The 16,190-nt window shown below is 39.2% G+C and overlaps 4 protein-coding genes across 5 annotated transcripts; 1 reads left to right on the top strand and 3 right to left on the bottom strand.

Annotated features, from left to right (window-relative positions):
* Window positions 1-1,228: 1,228 nt before the first annotated feature.
* LOC122396503 (ubiquitin-fold modifier 1) lies at window positions 1,229-3,424 on the bottom strand. Its single transcript, XM_043394986.1, has 4 exons — window positions 3,303-3,424; window positions 3,066-3,122; window positions 1,714-1,844; window positions 1,229-1,643 (listed from the first exon to the last, which is right to left on the bottom strand). Exons 1-4 carry the CDS (start codon window positions 3,305-3,307, stop codon window positions 1,573-1,575), a joined length of 264 nt encoding a protein of 87 aa, XP_043250921.1. The 5' UTR covers window positions 3,308-3,424; the 3' UTR covers window positions 1,229-1,572.
* LOC122396501 lies at window positions 1,772-3,041 on the bottom strand. Its single transcript, XM_043394984.1, has 2 exons — window positions 2,019-3,041; window positions 1,772-1,878 (listed from the first exon to the last, which is right to left on the bottom strand). Coding segments are annotated over exons 1-2 (954 nt in total). The 5' UTR covers window positions 2,972-3,041; the 3' UTR covers window positions 1,772-1,877.
* Window positions 3,425-3,830: 406 nt separating the features above from the next.
* LOC122396502 (zinc finger Ran-binding domain-containing protein 2) lies at window positions 3,831-6,776 on the top strand. 2 transcript variants are annotated; one of them, XR_006259049.1, is made up of 9 exons: window positions 3,831-4,225; window positions 4,726-4,778; window positions 4,927-5,008; window positions 5,124-5,454; window positions 5,752-5,846; window positions 5,910-5,948; window positions 6,118-6,180; window positions 6,429-6,633; window positions 6,714-6,776. XR_006259049.1 is itself a non-coding variant. In XM_043394985.1 (8 exons), exons 1-7 carry the CDS (start codon window positions 4,152-4,154, stop codon window positions 6,158-6,160), a joined length of 717 nt encoding a protein of 238 aa, XP_043250920.1. In that variant the 5' UTR covers window positions 3,831-4,151; the 3' UTR covers window positions 6,161-6,180; window positions 6,429-6,776. The 2 variants fall into 2 exon arrangements, 1 of the variants encoding a protein (XP_043250920.1); XM_043394985.1 differs by having other exon boundaries at window positions 6,429-6,776.
* Window positions 6,777-6,916: 140 nt separating this feature from the next.
* Window positions 6,917-16,086, bottom strand: LOC122396499 (protein BCL9 homolog). Its single transcript, XM_043394983.1, has 8 exons — window positions 15,227-16,086; window positions 14,566-14,804; window positions 14,120-14,405; window positions 13,659-14,017; window positions 13,053-13,515; window positions 12,497-12,704; window positions 11,935-12,403; window positions 6,917-11,871 (listed from the first exon to the last, which is right to left on the bottom strand). Exons 1-8 carry the CDS (start codon window positions 15,510-15,512, stop codon window positions 10,417-10,419), a joined length of 3,765 nt encoding a protein of 1,254 aa, XP_043250918.1. The 5' UTR covers window positions 15,513-16,086; the 3' UTR covers window positions 6,917-10,416.
* Window positions 16,087-16,190: the final 104 nt, after the last annotated feature.

Raw genomic sequence — 16,190 nt, 5'->3', positions numbered from 1 at the left:
TATTTAATTTTTTTCCATTGCCTCTTGATCCAAGAGACCAATAGAAAAAAAGGAAATAAATGGTAAACCGGATGATCGTTAGATAAAAAAAAAAAAAAATTTGTAACTTATGATGCTTCTTATCAATACTATGTCGCGTGTAAAACATTCTACACTGCAAGTTTTTTCCTTCTATCGCAACAGTAGATTTGTAATCACTCCCAATAATTATACGCGATCTTTCGTAGCACACGATTTGAAAGTTCTCAATCGTAAAATATTATTTTAATTGCAACAGGAAGTTTCTTAATGTTCAATATTGCGCTATGACTGATCGCTAAGTAATTTTATCATGTAATAACATACCTTTGTATCGACCTTATACCTCTTATATGTATTTCACCTATAAAAACTTTTTATCAAACATGTATACGCAGTGTTCTTGTTACATTTCACCCTCGTAATTATTTATTATTTACAATCCTAATGTACATAAGGACTCTAGCTACGAGACTTTATCCCCACTTATGTTCTCACACATATTGCATCAAATTTTCATTTATTCACCTTTTTTTTTTTGTACAGAAAGTACATTTGATCCTGTTCAACTTCAATTATCTTTCGGAATTAAGGTATCAAAAATTCAGTTTACGCGAAAAGTTTTTAAACAAAGTGGACCCTCCCTTTTATTACATACAGGGTGTTCGACCACCCCTGGGAAAAATTGTAATGGGAGATTCTAGAGGTCAAAATAGGACGAAAATCAAAAATACCAATTTGTTGATGGAGGCTTCGTTAAAAAGTAATTAACGTTTAAAGTTCCGCCAGTACTGAATTTTTTTCTCGAAAATGCGCAGGAATTCGGGGGTATGTCTATTCACCAAAAATGATTGTAATTGATCCCTGAAACCAAAAGTAATTTTTTTAGAACGATTCGAAATTTTTTAATTTCGACGAATAAGTCCAGCTTCCAGAATTTTTTTCTCGAAAATGGTTAGGATTTCGGGGGTATGTCTATAGACCAAAAATGATTGTAATTGATCTCTGCAACCAAAAGTAATTTTTTTAAAACGATTTGAAATTTATTAATTTCAACGAAAAATTTCACATATTCTCGAATTTTTTTCTAGAAAGAGGATAGGAATTCGGGGGTATGTCTATTGACCAAAAATGTTTGTAATTGATCCCTGTAACTAAATATAATTTTTCAAAGTGATTTGAAATTTTTCAATTTAATTTTTTAATAACTTTTCAACGAAGCCACAGTCAAGGAATTGATATTCTTGATTTTCGTTTCATTTTGGCCTCCAGAATCTCCCACTAAAATTTTTACACCCTGTGTAGTGAAAACATCGAGAAAAATTCTGAGCCATTTAATGATAATCTCCATGGTCCGGTAAGAACGATTTATAAAATTTTTAAATTATTTTTTTAATTAATTTCATCAACCGTAATGAGTAACAAATTTTACACGATAAAGTAGCAGCGTCGTTATACTTATTAATGAAAACTATAATATCTTAGGGAATAATTTATACACAGATATACAGTTTAAGAATTAAATGCATTTTTTTTTTTAACAACTTCCGTAAATCATCTACCGTATCCAACTCGGTCTCTGGGAATTAATCTAAGTTCGGATCCGTGTTTGAGAAAAACGTTCCCTGAAATAATTAAATTACATGTATAGCGTTCATCGAAGGTTTCCTGGGCGTTGAAATCTGTTTTATTCACCTGCCGTTTGCTGTGGATTGATACCTATTCCATCATCCGTAATAATCGCGGACGTGGCTGGCGACACTTTAAATTCTTCTGCAGCATATTTCAATACAGCGGTAAAAGGCGTATTATCTGGCACGCTAAGTCTACGATCACAAGTACACCGTGTCTATAACTATTCTACAAATTTTAAGGTCTAAAATAATTAAATAGCAATGACTTATACGTGTAAAGTGAGTATATATCCGGCATGTATATGTATTTCAATTATAATTCTTTATGATCAGGTTCCATGATTGTACTAGGATTATGCTATTTACCATCCGATATCTTTTTCAATGTTATGCCATATCGTACCATTGGGATGCATTTTAACTAAATTCACTCTGCTGTATATGATTTCCGAAATTCCTGCAGGACCATTTACTAATATCCGTACTACTCTGAGAAGGTGATCATACTCGAATACGCAGTTCGACGTCCAACGATTTTCAACTTGTTTCATGTGACGCGCAAAATAGAACACAGCGTCAAGGAAGTTCGCATAAAGCTCCGAATCGCTTTGCATTAATTTACAAAGCAACTTCTTTTCTACGTTCACGAGCGTTAAACAAACGTTTGGATCGTTCTCAACGAGTTTGTTCGATAGCAGTCGAACGATTAATTGCTTAATTTTACTTTTATCGTCCAAGCTAACAGCAAATTGTACGAGCTTCGAATGCAAACCATCGTTATACATTTCGCGAATGCATTCCGAAACCTCGTACTGATTACCGTTACCGATTAACATTTCCCAAGACACGATCAATGCCTCGTCCTGTATATCGGAATCGGATACGCCTAAATTCTCTAACGATTCTACGACGACATTTGCACACACTCCGTTAATTACCACGCGTCTAAGAAAATCGTTTAGCCTGTCGCTGCCGCAATATTGGACGTACAATTTCAAAAACTCGTCCACGACGTCGGTCGAAATAGCAGCGTCTTTCAAATAGACTTCTAACAGTTTGTCGCAAGCTTTTTTCAATTCAGAGCATGTATATAACTTCGTTCTATTCTCGTCTAACCAACGATTATGTAGATGATTCTCGAGAACATTTTCCTTGCCAATTTCGTAAGCTTTAGCAATCGCAGATTCAATGAATTGAGCACATTTAAAGGCTTTGACAACATTTTCAGTGTTCGTGTCTTCGCTGAGACTGGAATTCTCTAACAGCGCAAGAAATATATCAAACATTTTTAGTATCTCGAGAAAATCTAACTCCGACATATTTGCGTTATGGTATAAACAAAAATTGTGATAAACATTGGTCCCTTTCTAATTGATAATAAACTACTAAGTCGCATAGAATCACTGAACTTACACTTTAAATGGCAGTTTTGGATCAGAGGTGAGAGTTATTTTAAAAGTAACTTTGGACCTGCAACAAATCAACGTTCTTGTCACCAATTGATATACATTCTCCACTCGGATTGTAAATATTGACAAAACATATGGTTAACGAAATGTATACACTGGTTCGTAAAGGTTATATGTTGACTTATGTATACACAGGTTTCTTTAGTATATTGACAATAATATTATCGGATGAAATACGTACGCCATACTTTGTTAATATCGTTTTATCAATGAATGATTCAGCTTGCAACGTAAACAAATCTTTAGAAAATGAAAAGTTAACCTCAACTGATTGTGACACAGTCGACCGTATGGCGTCGTTAGCGAGACTGTGGATAAGAGAGGGGACACCTAACAAGGAACACAGAATCCTGCAACGCGCATGCGCATAAACTGAACGATTCGCAGCATTTACGAAGCATTCCTAAGTAAAGGTTAACAAGATTCTACATTAATTGATAAATAAGAAGAAGAATTGACATAAAAATATTACTTTCTACATTTAAAGATGCCTCCTTATATCTTCAAGAAAAGTTCAATCCAAATTGACAACAGCTTTTCTTTAAACATTCATAATTATAATATACTTTTGAAACTGTTGCACGAGAATTCCTCCTTAAAGCTGCGTTTACGCGTTAATGAAATTCTTGCGAGAATCGACTGTACTTCAGAGCCATCTGGCAGTGTATTCGAAAACTCATTGGTCGAGTAGTGCTTCGGAACCACCACGTTATGGTTTATCGGTCCGTAAGCGCTGTGATTGTGCCGTAGATGTTGCACTTATAGCGTATTGCACTGCATAGTTTCGGTGCATTAATTTGTATCCGCGACATAATGCAATAGCTGGTAGCGCGTAGAACGCGTTATAATAAACTGTAAACCGAGAAAGCTCGGAAAAATAATTTACATTTTACGCGACAACGGCGATAAAATAAGGAACGTCGTTAGAAAGGTTAGATACGGCAAAAGGAACACGTCCAGCCGAGAATTAAATGCAAGTGCGATAGAACAGTCGTCGAGTTTACTTGCAGGCGATAAGACTGAACGCAAAATGGATAATGGCAAAGTAGACGATGATAATCAACGTAATGTTAATGACGGGGACTGGATTTGCCCTGACTCTCAGTACGTAAACTAAACAGTAACGTTTTGTAAAAAATTTCTTACAACTTTCTATTCCGTACGAGACGAGATTTATGCGTTGCAATCAAATTTCGTACATAACAACACTACTTGTCGTTGACCCCGCTATGTCAATATAATAATCCACCCGTACATAATAACGGCATTTACCGAATAATAACACAACCAGGTGGCGACGTTATTATCGTCATGATAAATTATTTAATATACAATAACGTTACATCGATAACAACATCGATTGTTAGATAGATTAATTGACAAATAGCGTTGTTTTATATTGTTAATTACCAGAGTTGTGATACTCAAATTCGCATTATAATAGGAACATAATGTGAGAAACATTTTCTTCGAATAAGAAGAATCATATTCAAAGAGACGTTCAAGTCTAAAGATATTACGGTCAATTCATTAAAAAATTGTTCAATCATTACTATGCCAACTGTTATCCAAGTATAGTACATTAAAAGTATTTAATCTTTCAGATGTGCCAATGTAAATTTTGCGAGAAGAAACTCTTGTAATCGATGTGGAAAAGGTATATAACATTTGATATGGTAATGTATGAAACAGTTTTTTAATAATGTAACTTAAAGTAACATTTTATTCGCAATTAGTTGTTTTGCTAGTAATAGGATCAATGTATTTTGAATGTGCATGGATTAATAAGATGTATTTTTGCACAGATAGAGGAGAATGCCCTAAGAAGAAAAAGTTAGGTCAAGAAATTGGTAAAGCAGCTGCAGAGAAGAGTAGGGGATTATTCAGGTATATGCTATCTTTAATTTTCTATGAACTGTACGCTCGTATAGCGTATTTACACCCAAATAAATAATGTCGGCGGACAAACGATTCCGTGCTGAAGTTCGCTTTTGTATTTCAGTGCTGACGATTGGCAATGCAGTAAGTGTGGAAATGTAAACTGGGCTCGTAGGCAACAATGTAACATGTGCAATGCACCAAAGTTCGGTGAAATTGAGGAACGTACAGGGTACGGAGGTGGTTACAACGACCGAGGAGTCGTTGAATACAAAGAAAGAAGAGACGACGACGACGAGTACGACGAGTTTGGACGTCGCAGGAAGAAGCGAAGACTCGAAAATCGCTCGGATGACGATTCTAAAGACTCTAGGTATAGCAGTCCACCGCGTAACAAATCTAAAGACGAAGACGAGAGGAACGCTGTGGACGAAGAAGACAGACACGAAAAAAATGTAATTGCGTTTAAATCAATGATGGCATATAATTTGGATTACTCCGCATCGAATTTTTCGATCTAAATTATAGTAACGTACGAATAATTTTCGAAAAAAAGAATGATACAGTTTTTTAGGTAAAATTGTCTGTTTCCTTTTTCAAAATTATTCGGATTAACGATAGGATCGAGAAATTCGATAGAAAATTAAGCCAAATTATGTTTTTATGGCTGTTCATGTAGCAAATTTCATCGTTAGCGTGCATTAAATTGATTGAAAAAGATAAAGCTAACAAAGCGTTATTCCGAATTCCAGGAGGAAGACGAAGAAGAGGAGGACGACGACGAAGAGGACGGCGACTTATCCAAATACGATCTTAGCGAGTGGGACGATTTTGCGCTAAAGAAAAAGTAAATTTTCACACGATTGATGTTTTTTTTATAATTAGTATATTACACACTCTTAATTTTCAGTACAAATGGGAGCACTGCGTCATCGGAAGAGCAATCAAGGTAATAACGATAGTAAAAGTAAAATGAAAGAACTATACAATTGTGGAGAAGTTTGCTGACATAGTTAATGATAATTTTTATTATTATTAAACGATTCGAAGAAGTATAAGTACTTAGTCGGTGAGAAAGTGTTAACAAATGTTTCTACACAATCGTAACGTTTTTACAGAGATAAAGACGACTGGCGCGACTCGGGAACATCCAGTCAATGAGATGCTTCGCAGAAGGAAAGGTTTGACTTGGGTTTCGGGTATAAAATTGATTGTGACAAATGAAATTGCAGTATCGATGAGATTTGCTGAATGATACTTTTTTTCTTGCTTTGCGTCCTTTTAGAAAGTGTACTCTATCGTATTCTATAATAGACCAGTAGATGTTAGATTATAATGGCATGGTCAAAGAGGAAGATATATTAGATTTAGAGAAAAACCCGAGGGGGATCGAAGTGTAAACGCTTGTTAAATAAATGGTTTTTTACAGGTGAGAGGAAATCCCGAGAGCGAAAATTGCTCGGCGAACTCAGAGATATACACAACGCAACAAATTTAGTGATTTAGTGAGCACCTTTGGATAAAGTGATGGACAATATATGACTTATTGCAAAGGGAATCGATTAACAATAAGCTTTACATTTGTGATTGAACTCAATAGCTTCGTTGACTCTATGGATTGGAGAGTGAAAAATGTAGGTTACCCTATTTGCGCAATATCGTCCTAAATATTGCATAGTAATGTGGAAATTCCGTAAAAAAATACTTGGCGCAGGTAGAATTATTTCGCTAGTGAGGTAAAAAAAAAAAAACAAAAGAAGAGGAACAGGAAAAAAGAGATACGAAACCTGTAATTCTTAATATAACTCTATGGACGATGTTACACACGACTCGTTGTAAAAGCTGCATTACGAATTCGTAGAAGAAATTCTTATTTCTAACTAATTCAAACGTATAAAGTCTCCGTGAAAGCTCTCTATCATTGCCACATCTTAAAACTTCTAATTACGTTATCACAAACGCACGACGCTCTCGTAGCTACACGTCACGATTCGCTTAATATTGCCTCAAGCTGCTTCGAAAAAAATTTCTTTTTTTTCTTTTTCTCTCTCTCTCTCTCTCTTTCTCTCTTTCTCTCTTTCATATTTTATTTCTTTCGCCTCGATCACTTTCTCTCTCTCTCTTTCTCTTTCTTCCATGCGTAACACTAACAATTAAATAAACGTAATGTAGTATTAAAAAAGAATCATTCCCTAATGAATACAGATATGTATTTGATGTCTTCGGAATGAAGAGAAAAAGGATACATTTTCTTGCTTTGACTATCACAGATCCGAGTAAGCTGGAAGCAGCCTGCTTAATTGAAAAATCATGACATGAGATTGTTCGCCATGTCGAAGCCTGCGCTCGTTTTCGGTCAGGCGAAAAAAGTAAACGTATCAAAAATCTCCGACGCCCGCTTTCAAATACCGCTACGAAAAACCCATTATCGATCAATTCTGATACTGACTTCTTGTAAATATCTTTATTTTTCATTTATAATAAAAATCATTCATCAACAACATAATTGTTCTTAGTCAATTATTCTTCTTTCTTCTTATTATCGTAAACTACATGGGGGTGGGGGGTTGGGGGTGGGGTCATGATTATGCACAGTTTGTTGGTCACGAAGGGAACGGTGAGGGGGCAGGGGGGGGGCAGGTGAAAGGGACGGGCGATACTGCAAGGAGTATGTTGCAACAGGTATATATAATATATATATATATATATATAATATGTATATCGTATATATGTACAATTATGAATTTGAGCTTGCTTGACTGCGTTTTTTTTTCTTTCTTTTAAGTATTTAGTGATAAAGAGGAAGGATGATGAATTATGTTCACCGGCGTATATCATTTCGCGCGTCGCTCCTTCGAATACTTCGTTAATTCTCGCACAATCACTTTATCACGAGCAATTGTTCGAACAATAAAGGAAGAGGAGATACAATACATATCCGCCTGTACTTTTTTTTTTTCCCTTACCTTTCGTTTTTTTTAATGATCCACGAGTCTCTAGCAATGTTGTGTGTGTGTGTGTGAGTGTGTGTCTTTTTTTTTTTATCCCTTTTAGTTACTATCGTATATTCCGATCGACGAAATAACGATTACTACGAAGAAACCAGATTTTACATCAGTATTTACACGATTCGCGTAAAACGTACTTTACGCGACTTTCTTTTTTTCTTTTCATTTTTTTTTTTCGTTTCGTAAAAGTTTCGAATTTACAGAGAGAGAATTGTGATACGAAAAACCGATACTCTCTTTAAGACGATTCGGAACAAATTCGGAGACGCAAGACATTAAAGCGACTTAACAGGGGCCATAGACGCGGCAACGATTTATCGCGCGACCAATCTCGAAAGTCGATTTAGAACGAAACAGTCACGTGACGACGCGGTCGCGTCGCGCGGCAGGTTATACAACCCCACGGACTTCATGATAGAACCTCACATTTCACATGCACTCGTGAAATTAAAGTTCTACTCGTTTGAACGCGTAATACTAATAAACAGACACACCCGTTTCAATTACCGTTCCTTGTTTCACGCGTAGCCATAGTCGAGCGTATTTCAACCAGAGACTTATATCGCTATTTTTTGATTATACCTTCGTAATACTTACAGAAACCAAAATATAAACCTATACAACGAACTACCGGTACAACGTCATACAGTTATATGAAAATACCGGTATATTTACCGGTAATTCTTTCGGTTTTCTCTATTTCATTACAATTCCCAGGACTTGTTTTAAGTAGAGATTTAAAATCGATTTACTTCGAGAATTTTTCCTTGTTTTTGAAAAAGTTCGACCAACGATTTCTGCCACAGCATTCTAAAACGATACAAATTGGTTCAATGTCATCCGTTACAAAAAATTTAATTTTCTAAATTGTTAAAACACGCAAATATAACGGTAGTAGACAAATAACAAATGGTAATTTTGCATTAACACAATAACAGTGTGTGTTGAAATGAGCTCAACCATAACACTTTAATGGCCGCACGTATTACACGAAGTGGAAGCTCTCTAACTGTTTTTTTCGACCCGACATTTTTAAACTGAATATTTTATAAATATTCAAATATTAGTTCTGCATAATTTTATCATTAAGCAAACGTACAAATATCAATTTTATTAAAATCACATAGCTCGTCGATATCGTTGTAAATATCAAAGACAGTATCTTCGTATATTTCTTCATTCTCAGAAACTTTCATTATCTATTATTTCTGAATTTATGGGAATCGAAGTTTCTGATTGACGCGTTGACTGCCAGGTCAAATTCGTAAAATTTTCAACAAGATCAACATTTTGTTTTTAGACACTTAATCAAAAATTTGTCGTAATACTTATTCTTGTAACCTTATCAAAGTTCATGAGATCCATTCAGATTCGTTTTCCTTAATATCTCGCTTTAAGGATTAATTTTTTTTAATTTTAGTGGAAAGTTCTGTTATCTATATATGGGTGACGTGGCGGCCAACGTGTTAATTTGTTCAATTTTAAGTTCTAAAGTCGACTCGTCGATCGACTTCGTACGAACAGCTTGAAATAACTTTCTATATTGACACTATAGATCAAAGTGAGGCACACAAAGATGCTAAGAATATTATTATAAGGAATTATAAACGTTGGGATACCATAATGAGCACACGAGATAAAATTTGAACCTCGACAAACGTAATAAGTTGATGTGGTGACTGAAACAATAAAAATCACATACGCGTGACAGCGGCCGTCAAAGCGTTAAATACACGTAAAATAAGAAACACTGCTACCTAGTTACGTCGCGTGAAATAAGGGTACACGCGTACGCCAATATACGTACAAAAATCGTAAGTTCTACTTTACAATTGTCAAGTGTACAGTCGTATCGACTAAAATTGTCTAACATATCGCGGGATAAATCAAATAGCGTCCGTGGCCCCCGTTTACGTCGCGATTCAATGAATTCAAAGACGCTTATCGGTTATAACACGTACATAAACAACACCGTAAATAAAGAATCGAACGAGAAAAGCGTCTCGTTACACGCCAGTCGCGGTAACCATTACGGTAAAACGGTTACGTGTAATTATTCTTGATAATTATCATCACATCAACATTAGAACCTTAACAAATTCGACATATCTCTGTCCTTTACAAGATCGCTTAATTTAATAATAAAGTGTACACTCTCCAGAAATATTCCCCGTTCTCATGATCGGATCAGGTTTATGTCCCCGTAAAAACGCAATCGCCGAAAGGACACCGTGAAAGGCCACCACGATCGTAATCATCGCCGTTACGATATATCAATATCTCTCTTTTTCTCTCTCTCTCACTCTCTCTATTTCTTTCTCTCGCTCTCTCTCTCTCTCTCTCTCTCTCTCTCTCTCTCTATTTCTTTCTTTCTTTCCCCCTCTCTCGATCGATCGAGCATACGTTGTTTTATTTGGGCATGAAAAACTGCTGATGCGAATGCGAGTTCGGCGGCGGATGTAAATTAGGATGCGGCGGCCCGCTACCTCTCGTGCCGGTGGCATATAGTTGCTGTTGGAAGTTGTGGAATTGTTGAGCATAGTTTGGATCCGACATGCTGGGCCCGCTACCGACGAACGGGCTGTTTTTGAAATTACTAGTAGCACCACCCATGCTCGGCGGTAGCGGTTGGGTCGCCTCGGGAGGGGGTCCTAGACCCATGGGGCTGCCTTTGCTGCCGGACACGTACATGCCGGGGTTCGGTTGATTGGGGACTTGCGACACCATGTCGGGCGGGAAGACTTTATCTGGATCCATCGAGCTGCCTGGAAAGACACCACCGCCGACCATGTGCTGCATTCGCATTAAGTTAGGCTGAGGTCTCATGTTGCCCACTGGTCTCATCGAGGGATGCACGCCGACCGACGCGTTCATCGACTGGCCGTCCATCCTCGGCGAGCCACCCATTCCGGGCAGTCCGCCGCTCATGGCCGATGGCATGCCGCCGTGCGGGCCCATACTATTTGGTACACAACCGTTCGGGAAGTACTGAAGATTTACAGAGGGTGTGCCCATCTTTGACTCCAAATTAGAGAGGGGATTCGTGAATCGTTGAAGGAAGTCCAGGCTAGGGGGTCCCCTGGGCGTGTGACCGACGTTCGGCCTCGCCGGTAAATATTGTATTGTGTTCGGGGCGCTTGGTTTCACTTGCACGTTCGCCCCGTTGTAGGGACTGGGACCGGTTAGATGTCCGGTCATCAATCTTGGCGGCGGCGCGTGAGGATCACCACCCGGATACGCGCCGCCAGCGTTACCCGAATGGCCGCTCATCATGCCATGACCCATGATCGGATGCCCCATTTTACTGGGCACACCGGGGCTTCCCGTGTGCGACGTCGTAGGACTATAGCTGGTCGGTGGCCCCGCCAGACCCATGCACATTCCTCCCACTTCGCCCGGTTCACTGGTTGGGCCGCCCATGTGACAGCTCCCGTTCATCTCGCCGCCCATTTGCATCATATGCATGCCGTGCGGGTTACCGAATTGCATCATCCCGGTGTTGCCGGAATGAATGGGTCCCTCGTTACCTAACGAATTGCTGGCCGCTGTGTTGGTGAGTTGTTGGCTCATCTGAGCCAGGGAAGTTATAGGATCAAAGTGATTTGTACTCATGGCGGTCAAACTGCCGAGTCGACCTCCGATATTGTTGGGATTAAGAGGCACATTGTCTGAAGGTTGACTCACATTTATGGATGGCCTACCGCAAGGGAACGAGGGGCCCGGACCTCCCCCTAGCGAAGGTACTACTGTTGGGTTTCCTGAATTACTTTGATTCACTACTGATGATTGCTGTTGAGGTTGCTGCTGCTGCTGCTGCTGCTGCTGTTGCACCTGCTGCTGCTGTTGCTGTTGCTGTTGCTGTTGCTGTTGCTGCTGCTGTTGCGCCTGCTGCTGCTGCTGCTGCTGCTGTTGCACCTGCTGTTGCACCTGCTGCTGTTGCTGTTGCTGCTGCTGTTGTTGTTGTTGCTGTTGTTGCTGCTGCTGTTGTTGTTGTTGTTGCTGCTGCTGCTGCTGCTGAGACTGAGTTTGCTGCTGTTGAGTATCTTTCGTCGATGGTGGAGATGTATCGGGTTTTGTGGTAGGCGATGCTGGGATTGTTCTCGGAGGACCCATACTGTCTGGCATGTTCGTGTTATGTGATGCTGGGCTACTTTGTGCACTTGCACTCGATTTATTCCCAGGTTTCCCAGGATCAACCGGTGTATGTGGAGCACCATTACCCGGTGTATGTGGAGTATGAGGAGTGTGTGGACTGTGCAAGGAGCCCGTAAATCCACGGCTCATGCTATCCATCTGAACTGGACTCGCGCCCTCCGATCTAGCTGAAAATTGATTACTGCTGTCCAAATTTCCTGGTAAAATTCTGTTTGGTATCTCGGTGTTGCTGCTCGCGTTTCTAAACACATAATTAAATACAAATATTCATTTGTACCAGCGTTGCATTACCGTTATTATGATAGTAATTAATACAAATATCTGATGCACTCACGTAGATAAATTGCCATCCTTCAGACTCGTATTTGGCTGTTTTTGTATAGTCAATTCCTGGCCCTCGAACGTGTTCAGATATTGAATCTGCTGAGGACTTGGAACTGGCATCAAATTGGCCTCCTTAACACCTGCTGCATTCACTGCTCCAGTATGTTGTTGCTTTTGTTGGGCTAAGGATTGCAGCGTGCGGCAAAACATACCATCCACTATGTTGTAACACATAACACGATCAATTCACCGCGCGACATTTAAACAGTGAACTTTTAAAGTATTCTAAGTAATATTATAATAACCATTGTTACTTAGTTCTTGTATTAAGATCCTTCGATTGCAATTTAATATAAAATATTATTCAATGTATGAAACAGCGCTTAAAAAATAATTCAGCTGATCGTTAGGTTGAGTTACAAGTTCGTTCACTTTTTCACACGGCACGCTACTCAAGAATTAAAAATCTAGGAATAACAGTCGATGCGCTTCCAAAGGAATGCAAACGGACTTATTACCCAAAACCTAATATATTGTTAAAATAATTACTTTAACCCACGACTTACCATTAGGTGGTTGACTGGCGGGAAAATCTAAAGAAGAATCTTTTTGAGTGGCCGTTCCGCTGGGACTGAGCGTCGAGATGTGCGAGTGAGAAACTGGCGTTCCCGGATTGCTGTGATTTAGTCTTGTCGTGGATACGGCCGTTGCGTTTCCAACTGTTGGATTTGGAGAATCTTGACTGGTCGGACTTTGTCCTGGTAAATGGCTCGTTCTCTGGTTACTAAGTTGAAACTGTCTGTTGCAGTCTGCCGGTGAATTTAACGCTGAACTTGCACGCGGCGATGGTAACGACAAATTACTAGTCGGATTGTTAGGTGAGGATGGATTCGGACTTTGTATTGCAATTGGCACGCTCGCGGATCGGGTCGTTTGATGATACGGGGGTGGTGGTCCTTGACTACGAGGGACTCCAACCATACCAGCACCACGTAACGGAACACCAGCACCAGGACTTCCTACACTGGCCTGTAACAGATTATCAGTGCAACTATTACATAGCTACAAAACTCTATTGCCTATAAATTATGGGCACTTCTTGGACAGTTTTTCTTCTAAAAAAAATATAGAAATCACTAATTTAATGCATATTATATTCTACGTTACTCTACCTTGTTCTTTCCATCTAAAAATTGATGCTGTAGCTTATGCCAATCCATGGTTGGAGGGCACTGAGTCGGCACAACCGAAGGAACGTTTGTCGGGGGGCATGATGATACTGCTGTTCCTTGCGTTGCATCTAATGGATTAGTAGGATCTTCTTTGTGTTCAGGAAATAACATCATTTGCATTTTCCTTATGGTCGCTAATTGAACTTCCCTATGCTGCCTTTGTTGCGGGGTTAAATTTTCATCGGGAACTTTAACGCCTTGTAACGATGGTTGCAAACTGCCCGGGCCTGGACTGGTGGTACCTCCTAATAAACTGGGACTATGGCCCATCGCTGTACTACTAGGAGGTTGTGGATTTGCTGTAATATAAAATGTAATTCGAATTAAATAATACAGATAAAAAGAAGTGAAGTTCTTTTTTAATAAAGTAATACGTAAAAACGAGGAGAAATGAATATTACCTGAATTACCAGGTGAGCTTGGTACAAGGCAAGGCACATCTATATTTGCATCATCCAGCGACGGTTCGGAGTTACCCAGAGAATTGCCACCGTTTATGTTTCTCAGATTGGGCTGTTCGTTCCAAAATGGAGGGGCGTTAGGGTCGAGAGCTGGCAGATCGGGTGGTTGTTCAGTCGGAAAGGTATTATTCGCGCCTCCCTGATGACTTTTTTGTTTCATCATTGCAAGATTGTTCAACCATTGCGCGGGATTCTGACGAAACTGGTTTACTTTGTTCGGATGTTTCTACAATATGAGCATCGTACATTAATAAATATAAACCTGGGAAAAACACTGACGACAGATATAGATAACTTTTTACGGTTTTATTTATCTTTTATTCGTCGTACGAAATTTATTATTTGGATGGGAATTATGATCATTTGTTTACAATTTTGGTACGTACCTCTAAATACTTTTTAGTGCCCGGCTGCGCGCAATGATAAGCGATAATTGACGGATATTGCCCTTGCAACACAGCATCCGCACCTTTGTTCGCTAACGTCGTAGAAAATACAAAAATCTGACTTTGTTGTTGCATATATTGAGCTTCACCGCTTCCTGTACTAGTTCCCATTTGTTTTCCAAGGACATTACTGACTAGTGGCTGAATTCCATCCGCGGTGATTACATTGCCACTGCAATCTGTAAAAAAATAAATAAAGTAAGCGATCGTATAAAAATTACCAGAAGCAAATTACATTTCAGTAAAATCCACTAAAAAAATATAAACATCTTTTTAATTGGAATACATAGACGTATCATTACATCAATGAAATTCAACATGAATTACTAATGAATAATATTTAAGAATTCCATAATTTTAAGTTGCGGAATTAGGAATTAACTTTACAAGATAAAATTGAATCTTTTATTTGTACATATAAACAAGTTCAATTTCTCACACCTTGGCTTTATAATGGCGTCAATTTAATGGTTTCACAAATCTAATATTAAATCTAGCTTGTGTTTGCTCCAAATTCAAAATGCAAGCAGCTTGAGCAAAATATACGCTTAAAAAATGGTGTTACAATTCGACCAATTACATAAAATAAATCTATTTGTACCAGGTAAATCGTCCGTAGGATTATTATGATCTCCTTCCTGCTTCACAGAATTCAGAATTGGCTGATTTGCATTGCTATTTTGATTCTCTCCTGGCAATGTACCTTCTCCGTTAGAAGGATCCAAACATGGATCCCTTGGACACTCTGTTGTATCCTCTCCAGTTGTATCATCATTATTACCTCCGGTACCTTCTTCCTTGATCTTGACCGGATCAGTGTCTGGCTCCTCTTTGACAACAGTGTTAGGTACGCAACTTGGTTCGTTGGGCTTCTTTTCTGTTTTCATGTTTGAAGCTTCTCGGATGGATTATCCTGTCAGACCTTGGTCAGCTGTACGAAAATCAGACGCATGGTCACTATTATCGTCCGCGGCGCGCGGAGTAACGATGCATACAGAAATCGTTGAGGTTAACAACGAGATATCGTCGACCGGTGCACTGAACCTGTCCTTAAAGAACGGTGCACGATATCGTTCCCGTGGAAGGCATGTCCGTTGGATCGTGTTATTTCCCCGATGGTAAACGTTCTGGTGACCGTCGGTTTCGCACGTTTTCAGTCATTTAATTGGGCCAACCGATCGGATTCCTACGCATGGAGGAATCACGGTTGTCAGCAGTCGACTGATAGACGAACACGATAGCGAGAGACCAATACCACGAAAGTATCGGGAACGATGAAAATATTCTAAATGTCAGCCCCGTCTCCGCGGCGAGCACATAGCGCGCCTCCGGGCTCTTAATGTCGCACGGAATCACCACGTTGTAACCGCGTTAAGACGTATCCAAAACATAGAACTGGGGGGCCAATGCACGCTGCACTCAAATTTCCTTGCCATTCGCGAGCATTGTTCTCCAACTTTATTTGTCACTTCATGGTCGCTTTGATTATTTATTTCTTTTACGCACGGCTGCCAACCGCCCGTCGAAAGTTAGACATCGTTTTAACGCACCTCGAGACAACAAGG

This window comes from Colletes gigas, unplaced genomic scaffold (assembly GCF_013123115.1).
Source record: "Colletes gigas isolate AHSC1104 unplaced genomic scaffold, ASM1312311v1 Colletes_gigas_Sc00007, whole genome shotgun sequence".
Lineage (NCBI taxonomy): Eukaryota > Metazoa > Arthropoda > Insecta > Hymenoptera > Colletidae > Colletes > Colletes gigas.
This window is presented reverse-complemented; position numbering and strand designations above follow the sequence as displayed.